The following is a 13981-nucleotide window of genomic DNA, read 5'->3' as shown; positions in this document are numbered from 1 at the left end:
ACCAGCTGGCTTCCCTCAGCCCTCTCTAGATGCCTATAACACAAACTCCAAAAACCCTATTGGGGACCCCCTTGTAACCCTAACCCTAACCCTAAATCTCTCATTTACTGACTGTCAATTGCCTCAAAACTCTCTCATTTACTGACTGTTAGTTGCCCAAACCACCTCTCCCTTCACTGCTCTGCATCACCCCATACTCTCTTATTTACTTGCACTAACTGCTCACTTTCTCATTGCTTGACTGCCCTGCTCTTCCCTTTGCTTGCTTCATTATCACCCTCATCAACTGACTGTCCCTCTCTCCTCTCAGCTCTCTCATTTACACGCACTGACTTCCTTTTGCCTCTTCATCACCTGCCTCTCATTTTGCGCACTAACCTTGTCGCAATTGGTTGGCCGTGATGAGACTCGAGTGAGCTTTGCGTGATAAATTGCGTTGAAGTGACTTAGTGATTCAATGATTGACCCAATTGACTCGATTGACTCGATTGACTGACTCAATTGACTGCCTTGACTGACTCAATTGAATCGATTGACTGACTCGATTGACTCAATTGACTGACTCAATTGACTGACTTGACTGAATTGACTGCCTCCATTGACTGCATTGACTTGCAGCAATCACGTGATTGACTCAATTGACTGCCTCAATTGACTGCATTGACTTGCAGCAATCACGTGATTGACTCAATTGACTGCCTCGATTGACTGGATGACTCGCGGCGATCACGTGATTGACTGCCTCGATTGACTCGATTAACGCATATTGACTCCCCCAATTGACTGAATTGACTCGCCTTACCACGTGATCGACTTGATTGACTGACTCGATTGACTGCCTCAGTTGACTCAATTGACTGACTGGACTGCCTCGATTGACTTGATTGACTGGATCATTGACTCGAGTCAGCTTCACGTGATAGACTCGATTGACCCAAGTCAAGTGACTGGATTGACTCACTTGACTGCATTCGTGATTCGAAAATTGACTCGAGTCAATGGGCTTGATGCCCAGGATTGATTTGACTTGATTGAATGCATTTACTCGAGTCAATCGACTTCATTGAATCCTGTGAATGGTTGATTCGAGTTGATTGACTGCATTGACTCGCGTCAAAGTACTCGATTGACTGCGGCCAATTGACTCGAGTCAATTCTGAGTTGGCTGCTTTGAATCGAGTCAACTGACTCAATTCCCTCGAACCCATCCCGAATCGACTGCTTTGAATTGAGTGGATCGCCTTTCTGACTCGACTGACTGCAGTCAACCAACCGCGTCGACTCGCGTCAACAAGTCGATTTGAATTCTCTCAGAGACGGCCAACGACCGTTGTCGCCCGCTTTTCTGGCGTTGCGCCAATGTGGGGTTCGAATCGACTCGACATTGCCTCAGGACTAGCGTGTCACGTGACACGCGCATTATCTTTGCTTCATGTAAGACGTTTGACTAGCATCTTCTTCTTCTTCTTCCTCACCACGACCATCATCGCAATCTATAGCATTCACATAGCGATGTGGAGTCGATTCGCGTCGATGACCGCCTCACACTGCTCTGATCCGAACGAGGTCATTCCTGGGGTCCAAGTAGAAAAATAACGCAGGCAGAGGTTGGGCAAGCCGAGACGTGGCGATTCGACAAAGGATCAGTCATCAGGCTACACACGCGCGACTCGCTGAGCGCTACTACTGCATTGCAAAACTTGGGTATAAATCAAGACTTGGGAAATTCCGCGTCGCAAAGTAGGGAATGATGACTGTGGCGACCCATCGCACTAGGCGGTCGCAAGGGGGACCAATGCCATCGTCTCCGTCGACTGATTCGCATCACCCGTCCCATGTTCAGGTTTAAGCTCCAGGAACATTCGTCCATTGCCTTGGTCCTCGTCGTCGGTTTCTTTACGATTCAGAATAACGTACTTGTCGCATTCCTCCTTAGTCTTCTCCGAGGAGCTCCAAATCTTGCCCAGGTCATCTCCGCGAACTCCACCGCCAGCAAGCAAGAGCAGAGAGTTGAAAGGAGTCGTGTACTCTGTCCACATAGGCCATCCTAATATGCCACAGAGAAGCAAGGGCAGAACAGCGAGCACGGCACCGCTCCAGAGCCTGACGTAGATGTAGCGATACACTGCAGCAGGCTCGGCAATCTGTTGCTGAAAGTTGTTCTCTCTGTCCGTGCACGCACCCTGCTCTGGAGTTGCGAGTGTAGAGACGTAGTTGAAGTTGATCTGTTGATTGACTTGAACGATGCGAGAGCCAAGCTCTTCCTTTGTGCTTGCAGAAGCTAGGAAAGCCACGTCGGTGCTGCCAAACAACCCATACTTGGTCGTGTCGACGCTGAGAATGGCGTTGTTCTCCGCAGTGACTTCAGCCAGTGCGTCCTTGTCCCGGCCGATAAATGGTGCTGCGGGGCCTTGAGCAGATTGTTGAAACGAGCGACCATTGATCCAGGTAAAGGATAGGAGCTGCCGCTGGCCGACGCAGCTGTACCCAAGAAATCCACTCTGACTTCCTGCGTATGTCGAGTTCGTGATGGCCGAAATTTTACGAGTGGGAAAGGCGGTGCCATTGATCCACGCGTTGCTGACTTGCGAGACCATTCCTGCCAAGTATGTTGCATTGGCTCCCACGTAAAAGTCGGTCGCTTCGGCATTCATGTCTGCGTTGAAGTAGTATATGCTTTCATGAAATGTTGGAGTGGTCTCGCTGCAGGTGTACACCCACCCAGGGGCGCTGCCCGTCGTGATGGTGCCGATGGCTAGCGAGCTGCGATAGAACGGGGCAGTCTGAGCCCTGAGGGCTGCCAGCGCTGCTGTTGGAGCACCATCGGAAATGATACCTGCCTGCACAGAAATCCCTTCAGAGGTCGCGTTCTGACATGCCGATGCGATGCTAACGGTGAAGACTGGCTGAGGCTCTGACCTCGATCGGATGCCGGACTGTACCACTGTGACCCAGCCAGCAACGCAGCCAGCGGTGAGCATTAGAGAGAGGAAAAGCCCCACCGTTTTGAAATTGTGACAAGCTTTCCGGAAGCCGAACCATCCTGACCGGAAAGCACCACCGTCGTCCAGGGCTTTCAGCCGCACACCATCACCTCTGAGTTGTCTCCACAGTGTACGAGGGCCGATGGAACCGAGGACGTACCCGACTGCCAGGCCGTACGGGATGCGAATTGCGGACACGATCGCGGATAAGGACAGCGGCAGCTCCGCAGTCTTGTGGCCCTCATAGAACCAAAGAAGGCACGCGACGCCAGCAACGCATGCTGTACCTGCCGCGATGCATGCTACGTGCAGCGCTCTGTCCTTGAAGAGCTCATAGCTCTGGTCTGTCGTGAGCCTTTTGTCCTTGAACGGCTTGAACAGCTTAGACTTTTGTTCTTGCGTGAGGATCTGCATGACTGGGTGTGCGAAAAGTGAGCTGTGGTGTGAGGAGGTGCCAAGGGTGGGATGGGGATAGCGTTCCCTGCTCATCGGGCGGCAACCTCGACTTCTTATAGACCGTCAGACGGGGACAGTCTCCCGTGCCACAGAAACGAGCCGTGGTGATTCTTGATCGCGCATCGCGCATCACGCATCCAGCTCGCCTTGCCTCCGTCGACGCGCCTGGCGTGAATATGGTTCATACTGCAGCTGCGCGAATGGAGGCTTCGAAGCCACCGTTGGGTATGGGAATGGAGTCGGAAGTGCCACGCTGAGCGGAAGCTTTCTTTCGATGCATGCCAGCTCGATGAGTGCCACGATTGGTGCAAGCCACCGGCTGTGGCCCGGAGATTCGCCCCTCTTGATTGCAGCAATTTGACCCGGACATGACACGGGACGGCGCAGGTCGTGCATGGAAGATCGACAATCTCTTTGCATGCGACAATCGTGGCACTTCCTTTTGATGAATGCGCGATACAAGCCACTTGCGCTATCTCCTCCATTGAGGGCCTAGATTCGTGGCTTTGAACTTACGGGACCGACTACGCGCTGATACAGTATCTGCTGTCGAAGCCCCGATGCGTGCGCCGCCTGGGGGTCTATGCGCTAGCATCGTGAATCTGCTGGCGTTGTGCTTGCCGGCACATGTGGTGCTGTCTCAAGAGGCCGCCGCCATCGGAAGCTTGATGCGCGATATCTGACTCACGCTTCACGAATGCACGCTGCTGATCTCTTTTGAGCTAGCTGCATCCACGTATTCCTTCGTGTTTCCATCCCGCTGCAATCCACGTCTGTCGTGCTTGTGCTGCTGAGCTCTGGTATAGCGCGCCAAAACGTCGAATTTGGACTCACGACTGACGAAGCGCTGCAGTCACGAGTCCAGACTCACGACTCTCTTCTAGAACTTGACGCACGAGCTTCCCGGCGGAACCGGTTCCGCGTTAGGATCTGCATGCATGCACGCATAGAGTGCGGGTGCGAGTGCTGCGAGTGCGAGTAGTCACGAGTAGTGCGGGTGCGAGTGCTGCGAGTGGGGTGCCTTGGTCGGACAATCACATGAGGATCGATTAGTGAACGTACTCAAGACTGATTCGACCAGTCGTGGGCATCTCTTTCGCGCCTGGACAGGGCATGCACTGACCTCAAGACTCCCGACTACATTCTTTTGCTCTACCCGCGCTTGGATCGCGAGTCTGAGAAAGCATTCGAAGCTTGACAACGAGCGCAAGGCTTCTTGAACGAGAGAGAGGCTTCACGGGCAATGACGATCAGAGTCATTGGTAGAGACGAGATTAGGAGGGTGCAAAGACCAGAAAGAAACCCGTCATGTTATTGACAGCATGAAACAGTCGAGTCTTGAGTACCCGCGGCGGCGACTCGCACTCACGTGACTTTACACTCAAGACTCGTTCCCGACGGTGATCCCCACGCAGTCACGGGTAGGATTTTGAGTCTGGATGAGTCTTGAGTTGAGTGGGATTTACGATTCTTGACTCTTGCGTGTGACTCGATCGATCGCCAGCACCATGCAACGATCGTGCGGGGTGAGTCGAGAGTCACGAGTCGAGCGCTTTTGAGCCACCTCCGCGTGGACACGGATCGCGTACGCGCGTGTGATGCGCGCGCGCGCACGCCCGCGGCGGGGCTCGCTCGATCTGCTGCTTAATTCATGATGCTGCAGCAAAGCTTAATTCGCGCCGCGCGCGGGCACGCGGGCCCCGCATGCAGCGAGCAGAGGTAGGCAGGCAGGCGTGCGCACGCTTTGGTATCGCATCGCATCGCATCTTGCCCCCCGCGCGCGCGGGCTTTCATCCAACCATCACCAGCGTACCGTACATCTGCAGTCACGAGTTCGTCAGTCGTCGGTCCGAGTACGCGGTCGCGGCATATCCACAAAGACTCACGACTCGCGACTCACGAAGCAGCTCTCGTCGAGTCGCAACTCGCGAGTGCTCTTTCGATCAGCATCCAGCATAGCCTAGCCTAGCCGCACCGCACCGCACCGCACCGCACCGCACCGCACCGCATGGTCTTCTCGCTCGCCCGCCCGCTCGCCCGCCACTGATGAAAGACTCGTGACTGCCCTTTAGAAGAGACGCACATCCTTCCTCGCTGCCACACCATGGATGCGCAAATCGCAATACCGGACCTCGACGATGACGACGTTCTCGGCTTTGCACAGTCTGCCCCTGCGCCTGCGCCGTCCTCCGCGGGCCGACCTAGGCCAGCACTAGCGCCTACATCTGCGCTGAGTTCGATTCAGATCCCAGACAGGCCGCCCGCAGGTGGCCCTTTCCGTGGCGCTGAGCTCACCTTTCATGGCCGCAGCGGTAGCGGGACGAGCAACGATAGCCTTGGAGCGGGACCTCCGTCAGCAGGCTCTGGCAGCGGTGCGGGAGCAACGGCGACGGGCGCGAGCGCGAGCGCGAGCGCGAGCACGAGCGGGTATCGATTTCCAGCTCCATCCGCTGCCGGCACCACCACCACAGCGTCCTCCTCCACCTTTTCCTTTCCCCGCAAAGGCAGCTTTGCCAGCTTAAAGGCTGCATTCAAGGGGCAAGCCTCATCCTCATCAGCAGCAGCAGCAGCAGCAGCGGCCACACCAGCAGTGCAGAGCTCCTCACGCCGACCTGCTCATCATGGCCGCAACGACAGTCAACTCTCCATCAACTCGAGGGCAGCCAGCAGTCATCACGGCGGACCAAGCATCGGTGCAGCCTTTAGCGGCTCATCCGTGGTGCCAGGCAATGCGCCCAGTCGAGGTCACGCCCCGCATGGCAGCATCTACAGCGAGCACTCGGCTGCAGCCAGCTCTTCTGGCGGATCCTCCGTCTTTCACAATGGTGCCAGCGGCGTGGCAGGTCACGGAGCCGGTGCTGGCCCATCGTCGTCGCACTTTACAAACATGCTTGGCGGCCCCAGCGCCGGCGACATGCCACCCCTGCCACCCTTTCCTGAAGAGTTTTCTGCGCAGATGCCCGCCTACTTTCCCGGCTCGATGCCAGGCGCTGCTGCTGCTGCTGCTCTCGACGCGGTGAGCTCCAGCGGGCGTCCCTCCATCGAGGCATCTTCTCAGAGACGACCATCGGTGCCCATGGTGCACCAATCTACGCACGCTTCGTCCCCCTCTGACCCGTTTGGCTCCCGATCGCTCTACCCGTCTGCTCCCGATGCCTTCGAATTCGACAGTCCCAACGAGCCACCTGCTGCGCCGGCCCTGCCACCCTCAACATCGAATGGCGCTGCGCTGCACGACGGCGCTGCTGCTGCTGCTGCTGCTGCGAACGGCTATGCGTCCACTCCGCGTGCACCCAAGCTAGGTTTGCGCAGGGGGCCTTCCTTTACCGCAAGCATGAGAGCAGTCAGTGGTGCGCAGGGACTGGGAACGTTGCCGCAGGGAATCGGCTCCAACGACCCCAAAACGCCTGCAGAGTATGCCTTGAACGTCCTGATGAGTCGGTGGGTGCAATTTGCAGGATCCAAAGTCGAGGCTTGCATGCATAGTGGGGTGAGTGATGGGGTGCGCAAATGGGGGAGCATGGCAAGAGATGTTGCATTCGCGCTCGCGCTCACGCTCACGCTCGCGCGCACGCGCACGCAGGACCGCGAGATCGATCTCAACGCAGAGTATGCCGAGGGTGCCGACGAAGTCTTTGACGCGCTGTTGAGCTCCATCGCCCACGTCGCTCGCAAGAGCACCAGCGCGGTCGTGCATTCTTTGAAAAGGTGGCGCGATCTGCAACTCGAAATTTCTGTGGATGCGGAAGCGGTACGGCAGAGTCTGGCTCATCTCGGGCATTCAGCCACTAGCATAGCAGCAGCCACGACTGGATTTGCAGGAGGTCAGCTCGGAGTCAAGGACGCTGCTGCGCTGCTGAGCCGCCGGAAAGCGCTAGCATCTGCCTATCTGCTTTGCCGAGCACTGGGCAAAGTCGCCGAGCAGTCTGGCATCGGAACGCTATCGGAAAGTGCCGCGCACGCCATCGAAGCGGACATCTTTGGCATCATGCTGGCATGCAGCCGGGAGCGCACAGCTAAATCGGACCTCCAGGCTGCTGCGTTTCAAAGCGCTGCCGCACTGTTGGGCCAGCTCTCGAGCAAGAGGTGAGCCATGCCTGCGCATGCACGAACTTCGCCCGACTCGCTTCGCTGACCTCGCTCTCGCCCAGATTCGTCGCCATTGGAGATCGCTTCGTTGCCCTCCTAGAGCAGTGCGCAAAGTCGCCATCGCGCGAATCCGATAGCATCGCATCGGTGGCCGTTCAAGGCGCCGCTTACCTCAAGATCACCGTGAGTCGCGCGCGCGCGCGCGCGCGCCCGCCTACACGCGCGTCTCGATGCTGACGTGCCGGCTCGCGCCAGGTATACCCCATGGAACTCTTCGAGGAGGGGGCCGACTTTGTCGAGACGTTGTCGCGCTACTTTGCCGCCAGCCATGGTCAAGTACTCAAGTCTACATACGCCTCTGCACTCACCCACATTCTGCTTCCAGTTGCCCAGCTGGCGTCAGCAGAGCTCAACCACCCTACCTGGCTTCGCGCTCTCGAAGCCGTCTCTCCACGCGCACTGGCAATGTGCGGCAAGCCGCGGTACTGGCAGGTAGCTTACCCTCTCTACGTCGCGTGCCTGTGCGCCTCACCAGAGGAGCGCCTGCTGCAAGCCGCATCTGGTGGCTGGAACTGGATCTCTTGCATCGAGGCAGGCATGGCAAAGCTAAAGGACCGCGGCACGCGCAACATCGTCCTCAATGCAGCCGTTCGTCTCCTTTGGGCGTACATCTTTAGGTGCCGCGAGAGCAGCAACACCACCACCAAGCGATTGGAGCACTTTTTCCGCCTCTGGTTCCCCACTCAACGTCCCGTAGTCTTGCCGTCCGATGCGAGCCTGATTCCACACATCGTCATGACCCACCTCGTTCTGTACCGGCACTTTGACTTTGGCCGCGATCTGGTCCTCGACTTTTTGCGAGCTTCGGCACTGAGTGGCAATACGCTCTCCCTGCAGCCCGAATTGCTGTGGAAGCAGCGCATGACGATTGCAGTGCGAGCAATCACGCTCACGCTCGACGCGTACGTGCAAGAAAAGTCGCCGCCGTTCCCTTCGCACCCAGACTTTGCGACCTTCGCTGGCCTGACGCTTGAACAGCGATCTGGTCTTGGAGACGAGCTTGCGCCAGATTTCAAATGGCCAAGACCCGAAATCGGCGAGGCGCAGAGCACCTTCAACGACCTCATCGGCAAGGTTGCGCTGATCTGCGATCATCAAGTCGGCTCCGCAAGCATTTTTGAGGATGGGCTCGCAATCGTCCGGAGCGGTGCGCCTCGACCTCAAATCGACGACGAACGTCTGGTGTGGCTGCTACACTCCACCCTGCGCACGACTGTGGCATTCCCGCGCGATCACGAACCGTATTGCGAGCTGCTACGTGCTTGCTTCGACTCTTGGCCACGCTGCCTCAGCGCCAGCATACCATTCGGTAGCGTGCTGTCCGCCCTCTTTAGGGGTTACTTTAGCGCCGATCCCCGCTTGTCTGCCTCTGCCGCAGAAAGTCTGCGTCGCATCGCGCAGCAGCGCAAAGGCGGAGCAGCGGCCATCGTCTCTGGGTTTATGCGCTACCTCTTCAAAATGGACGTCGCCTTTTGGGAGACGCACCCCCATCAAAGCTTGCTCTTGGCAAAGGTCGAGCATGCTGTGAAGCTCTGGACGGATTTCCTCAACACGTGGCTCAACGAGCTCCGCAAGAGCCAAGACAAGCACGGGATGGAACGTACAAGCGCTTGGGCCATCATCGACGAAGTGGAAGCGTACGGCTTCTTCTTGCTGTGTTCGGCATGGCGCGCGTTGCGCAGACACGCGATCAGCATTCTCCGCCTCGTCGCCGTTCTCGACGAGACGTTTCTGAACCCCGCTCGCCGCAAAGCTTTGGCTACTGCGAGGGCCATGGGAGAGGAAGAAGACGCTTCGCGCGTGATTCACCTCCTCGACAAGCCTTGCGCAGAGTACTGCAACGAGGAGGACGCGTCGCTGTCAGAATCGCAAGTGGCCAGAATCAAGAAATGGAGGCGCCCCAGCAGCGCCGAAGCTCTCAGCGAGCTGGCAGAGAGCGATGGCTCCATCGAGCATTCCCTCTGGCAGCACGTGCTTCCGCACTTTTTGAGAATGTGTCTTGAGCACTTTCCGACCACCGTCGCCGTCTTTCGTTCGTACGTCACGCGCCGCGTGCTCGCCATGGAATCGGCAGTGGCAAATGTAGCCGGAATGCACACCGCTGGAACGACGCGGACCGTGACTGGATCTGGTGCTGCGCTGCCTACCAGCGTTGCCGAGCAGCAACTGATGGCGGCGCATTGGAAATTGTACGTCTTGTGCTTGTGCACCACCACGACGTCTTCGGAACGCGAGCATGCCAGGCACGCAAGCGGCGGCGGCGGCGGCGGCGGCGGCGACGATGCCAACGAGCGGGGTATCGCGGCCAAGGACCTCTTTCACAAGCTTGTGCCCTTTCTCGGAACCGATCAAGCTCAATACAGAGACGCGGTGGTCAATGCGCTCGGCAACATCAACGGCAACCTATATCGTGCCCTTTTGGAGACGACGCAGACGGTCAGTGCGCAGCTCAACGACGACTTTCGCCAGCGGTCAGCTCCAAAGTCGGGTCATCGCAAGAGTCGACACTCGGAACGGTTGCGAACCGCCGTGGCTCACGTCATGCAGCTGACGTCGACGCACATGGGACAGCAGGATGCGGTGCGCGACGTTGCGATCGCGACGTTCATCCTGAATTGGATCAAGGACACCTTTGCTTTCCTTACCGATCGAGAAGTAAGACAAGACTGGGAATTTCACAGACTGCGCAGATATTTTTGCGGGGTAGTGGAAGAGTTCACAAATGCCCTCGCAAAGCTCCATCAGACCGAAAGTCACCTCAATTTTGACATGCGCTTGCGCATGTTTCGTCTGCTTCGCGAATATCACAGCTTTAGTCAAGCGGCAAAGGATGGCCCAGCAAAGCTGGCAAACCTGTTGGCGTCCGTTGGAGAGCAGTATCGCGACGACAAACACCGCGAGGGTGTTCTGACAGCGCTTCGAAACGAGACGCAACAGCTCTCCTATCACGCAGGCAGTGCGATGGCTAGCCTCTGCCAGGGTGCCATCTCTCTCGTAGGAAGCGCTGCACCCGCACCCATGGCCGGGTCTTCCCTCGATGCTGATTCCCTGCTCTCGTGGCTAGAGCACCTATTCAGCAGTCACCACGCGCAGTATCACGCCGTTGCTCGGTGAGTCGGTCGTACAAAAGACGGCTGTCAGACGCGACCATTGATCTTTTGCCCATCACCTCATAGTCGTGCTCTGCACGCCTTGCTGATCTACAATGCGACGCATCCTGAATTGGTGGGCAAGACGATCAACCTCTGTTTTGCGGAAGCAGAAGACGTTGCGGCGCCGCGGTCCTTTTTTGCCGTTCTGGGCAAGGTGTTGGTTGAGCACGACACGTTTGACGTGCCGATCCATCAAAGCCTGTGCCTTGGCCTCATCAAGCTTGGACATCCCGATCACGAGATACGGCGGAGAGCCTTTGTGCTCTTGGAGTCCCTCGGTCGAAAGTGTCAGAGCGATCTCGGCCTGCAAGATCTCGAGGCTGGAGTAGCAAGTCCGCTCCCAGCAACCTACCTGCGCGCACAGAGGGAGGTCTCTGCTCACCTCGCCTTCAGCCTGCCCCTGCTCAAGATTGCCATGCTGTCCGAGTACACTTTGCGTCTTCCGACCATCGACATTGGCAGGCGCGCGACCACCCTTGGCCTCATCCCAGAATGGCTGGACGGCCTCGTGCTTTCTGAATCGCTTCCATTCTCGGTCGCTGACCATTACAGAGCTGATGCGGAAGTGCCTGGAACCACATTTCTCATTCTCACCAACCTGACTTTCCTCACGATCAAGTACGGTGACGAGCACAACTTTGAGATACAAGACATGTGGACGAGCTTGGCCGAAGGCCCTGAACCTGGCATCAATGCCACTTTCATCGTTCGATTTCTCATCGAGCAGGCTCTTCACTTTCGAAGCTCGATATTCGTGGTGCAGGCCAAGCGAGCCATCTCTTGCCTCTCTCGAACCATCATTTCTCCGGTTCTCTTCGCGGAGCTGTGCGCACGAATCGAGCCCTCTTCGGCTATTCCAGTACCAAGAGACGGGGCATCGCCCCTGCTCGACGCGACGCACGCCCATCTCCACTGCGCGAATCTAGCGCCCCTGCTCCTGGACCCGTCTCGGCGCCAAACTTTTTCGCCAGGACAGCTGGCGTTGCTGTTGGTGGGAGAGCTCACGTACGAGCGCTCCGGGCACTTGGAGCAATGGCTGCCGCTCTTGCTGCATGCGATCTTCATGCAGATCGACAGCGTGTCGTCCTTTATGCAAGAACAGATGATGAGCATGCTCGAACAGGTCATGCGTACAGTAACCTCTGCGCCAACGTCCACCGGCTTCTCGGTCACCTCTCGGACGGCCAAGCAGCAAGTAGAATCGATGTTTGCCAAGGGCTCTCCCAGCCTCTTTTGGTCGCACGATGACTTGAACGTCGACCTCGATCAGACTCGCACGCCTCGAATGATGCGCGCGACCCTCAACGAATTGCTCGCAGCCTTGGACTCTCTGTATCCTGGGCTGCGTGCAGAGTGGGGCCGAGTCTCTCTGCAGTGGGCAACCTCTTCTCCAGTCCGTCACATGGCGTGTCGATCCTTTCAGACGTTTCGCATACTCTTGCCTACGACCACGCCGACCATGCTGGCCGACATGCTCAATCGACTTGGCAACACCATTTCTGATCCCAGCGTCGACATTCAGACATTCGCCTTGGAAGTGCTGTACACGCTTACCGCAGTCGTACGGTCTGCCCCCGTTGGAGAGACGGAGATTCTCATTCAGACTTTCTGGTGCTGTCTCGCGTGCCTTTCGACTGCCAACGAGCGAGAGTTTGCGGAAGCCTTGGCCTTGCTGGACGCGCTACTGGACAAGATCGACATTGGATCCCGCGAGACCATCGACCTGCTCCGCGCGAGGTGCCCCGAAGGCTGGGAAGGGGACGCCGGATCCATTCAGACTTTGGTCCTTCGAGGTCTGCGGTCGTCCGGCACCTCGACCGCAGCGTTCAACATCCTGGCACGCCTCGCAAAGGTCAAGAATGGCATGCTGGTAGACTCTACCAACGATCGCCTTGCCTTCACATTCGTCGCAGCGCTGCCATGGTTCTTGCAATCATCCGATGCCCCTCATACGCAGGACAGCAACGTCTTGCAGCTAGCAGACGACATTGCTATTCTGGCCGCCGCTGCGGGCAAGATGGATCTTCAACGCGTCGCCACTTCGATAGTGAAAGCACGGTTCCGCACAAAGGATGACCTCGTCCGCCAGGCGGTTGGCTGCATCAAGGATCATTATCTTCCCAATCTTGGGCCGGACCTCGTCGTGCTGCTCCTCGGCATTTCCTTGAATCAACACGAATGGCTGCGAAAGCAGACTCTGCAGGTCCTCAAAGTCTTTTTCCAAGTCATCGACACGCGCTCTGGCGCTTTTGCGAATCTGGGTTCCGAGCTGCTCATGCCGTTGCTACGGCTCTTGTCAACGCCTTTGTCGGCCGAAGCGCTCGATGTGCTCGACGAGCCCATCGTCATCAATGGTGGCCCTGCCGCCAACCAGATCCTGCGCATGAGCCTGCAATGGGGCAAACCCAGTCGACGTCGGGAGCAGTCGAGCGACGCCGCCATCTTTGGAGCGCCAGACGACAGCGGGTGGGCGGTTGCGCACCCTCAAGAAATGACTACCCGATCGCGAATCAATGTGCAAGCCGTCTTCAAGACATGCGAGCTGTCGCTTGAGACTGCGCCCGTTGGCGAGGTCATGTTTGTCGACGAAGGTCCTTCTGACGATCCGCAAATTGTCTACTTGGCCAGCACCAACGGCACCGACTCGACCGCGAACATGGACGATTTGGGCGGAGCTTTGAACCAATTGCACGACCTGTCCAATTTCTTCGTAGAGCCAGACGCACCGAATCCTAGCGAGACCTCGCATCATCTTGCGGCCCAATTGAACCATGCCGATGGCAACTTTGCAGGGCAAGACGACGACGATGACGACGACGAGCATATTGCCCGCATCATGGCCCGCTCTGCCTTTGCAAAGGCGGATCATGGGAATGGACCGAGCGCATACAGCGCAAGCGACAAGGCTGGCACCATGACGATCCGCGAAGCCCGCGCTGCGGGCATGCTACCAAGTCTGGATCCGCAGCGCAGCGGCTCATTGAGCGACAGCGATGCGAGCTCACCTGCTGATACGACGCCGACCGTAGGCGATGTCTCGGAAAGTCATGACCAGTCCCATTCCCATTCCCAGTCGCAGCCGCAGCCGCAGCAACGCGGATGGCGGCCGCTCTTCAGGAGCCGCAATGCTTTGCCAAGCGCTAACGCGCAGTCAACCTCCGCCCATAGCCATGAGCGGTCTCTACACCAGCAACGTGCCGAGCGCTAATGCGCGGCGCGCGAGAACAAGCAATTGGCTGG

At 57.5% G+C, this 13981-nt stretch overlaps 2 protein-coding genes across 2 annotated transcripts; one reads left to right on the top strand and one right to left on the bottom strand.

The window, feature by feature from the left end:
* Positions 1-1772: 1772 nt before the first annotated feature.
* Positions 1773-3398, bottom strand: IE81DRAFT_332561 (hypothetical protein; the record flags this gene model as incomplete). Its single annotated transcript, XM_025515320.1, has 1 exon — positions 1773-3398. One exon carries the CDS (start codon positions 3396-3398, stop codon positions 1773-1775), a length of 1626 nt encoding a protein of 541 aa, XP_025366293.1.
* A 3376-nt stretch (positions 3399-6774) lies between these two features.
* On the top strand, positions 6775-13949 carry IE81DRAFT_295304 (hypothetical protein; the record flags this gene model as incomplete). The annotated part of the gene is made up of 5 exons (XM_025512088.1): positions 6775-6930; positions 7024-7526; positions 7592-7712; positions 7785-10699; positions 10766-13949. 5 exons carry the CDS (start codon positions 6775-6777, stop codon positions 13947-13949), a joined length of 6879 nt encoding a protein of 2292 aa, XP_025366292.1.
* Between the last annotated feature and the right edge of the window lie 32 nt (positions 13950-13981).

This window comes from Ceraceosorus guamensis, assembly GCF_003144195.1.
Source record: "Ceraceosorus guamensis strain MCA 4658 unplaced genomic scaffold IE81scaffold_142, whole genome shotgun sequence".
Taxonomy (NCBI): Eukaryota; Fungi; Basidiomycota; class Exobasidiomycetes; order Ceraceosorales; family Ceraceosoraceae; genus Ceraceosorus; species Ceraceosorus guamensis.
This window is presented reverse-complemented; position numbering and strand designations above follow the sequence as displayed.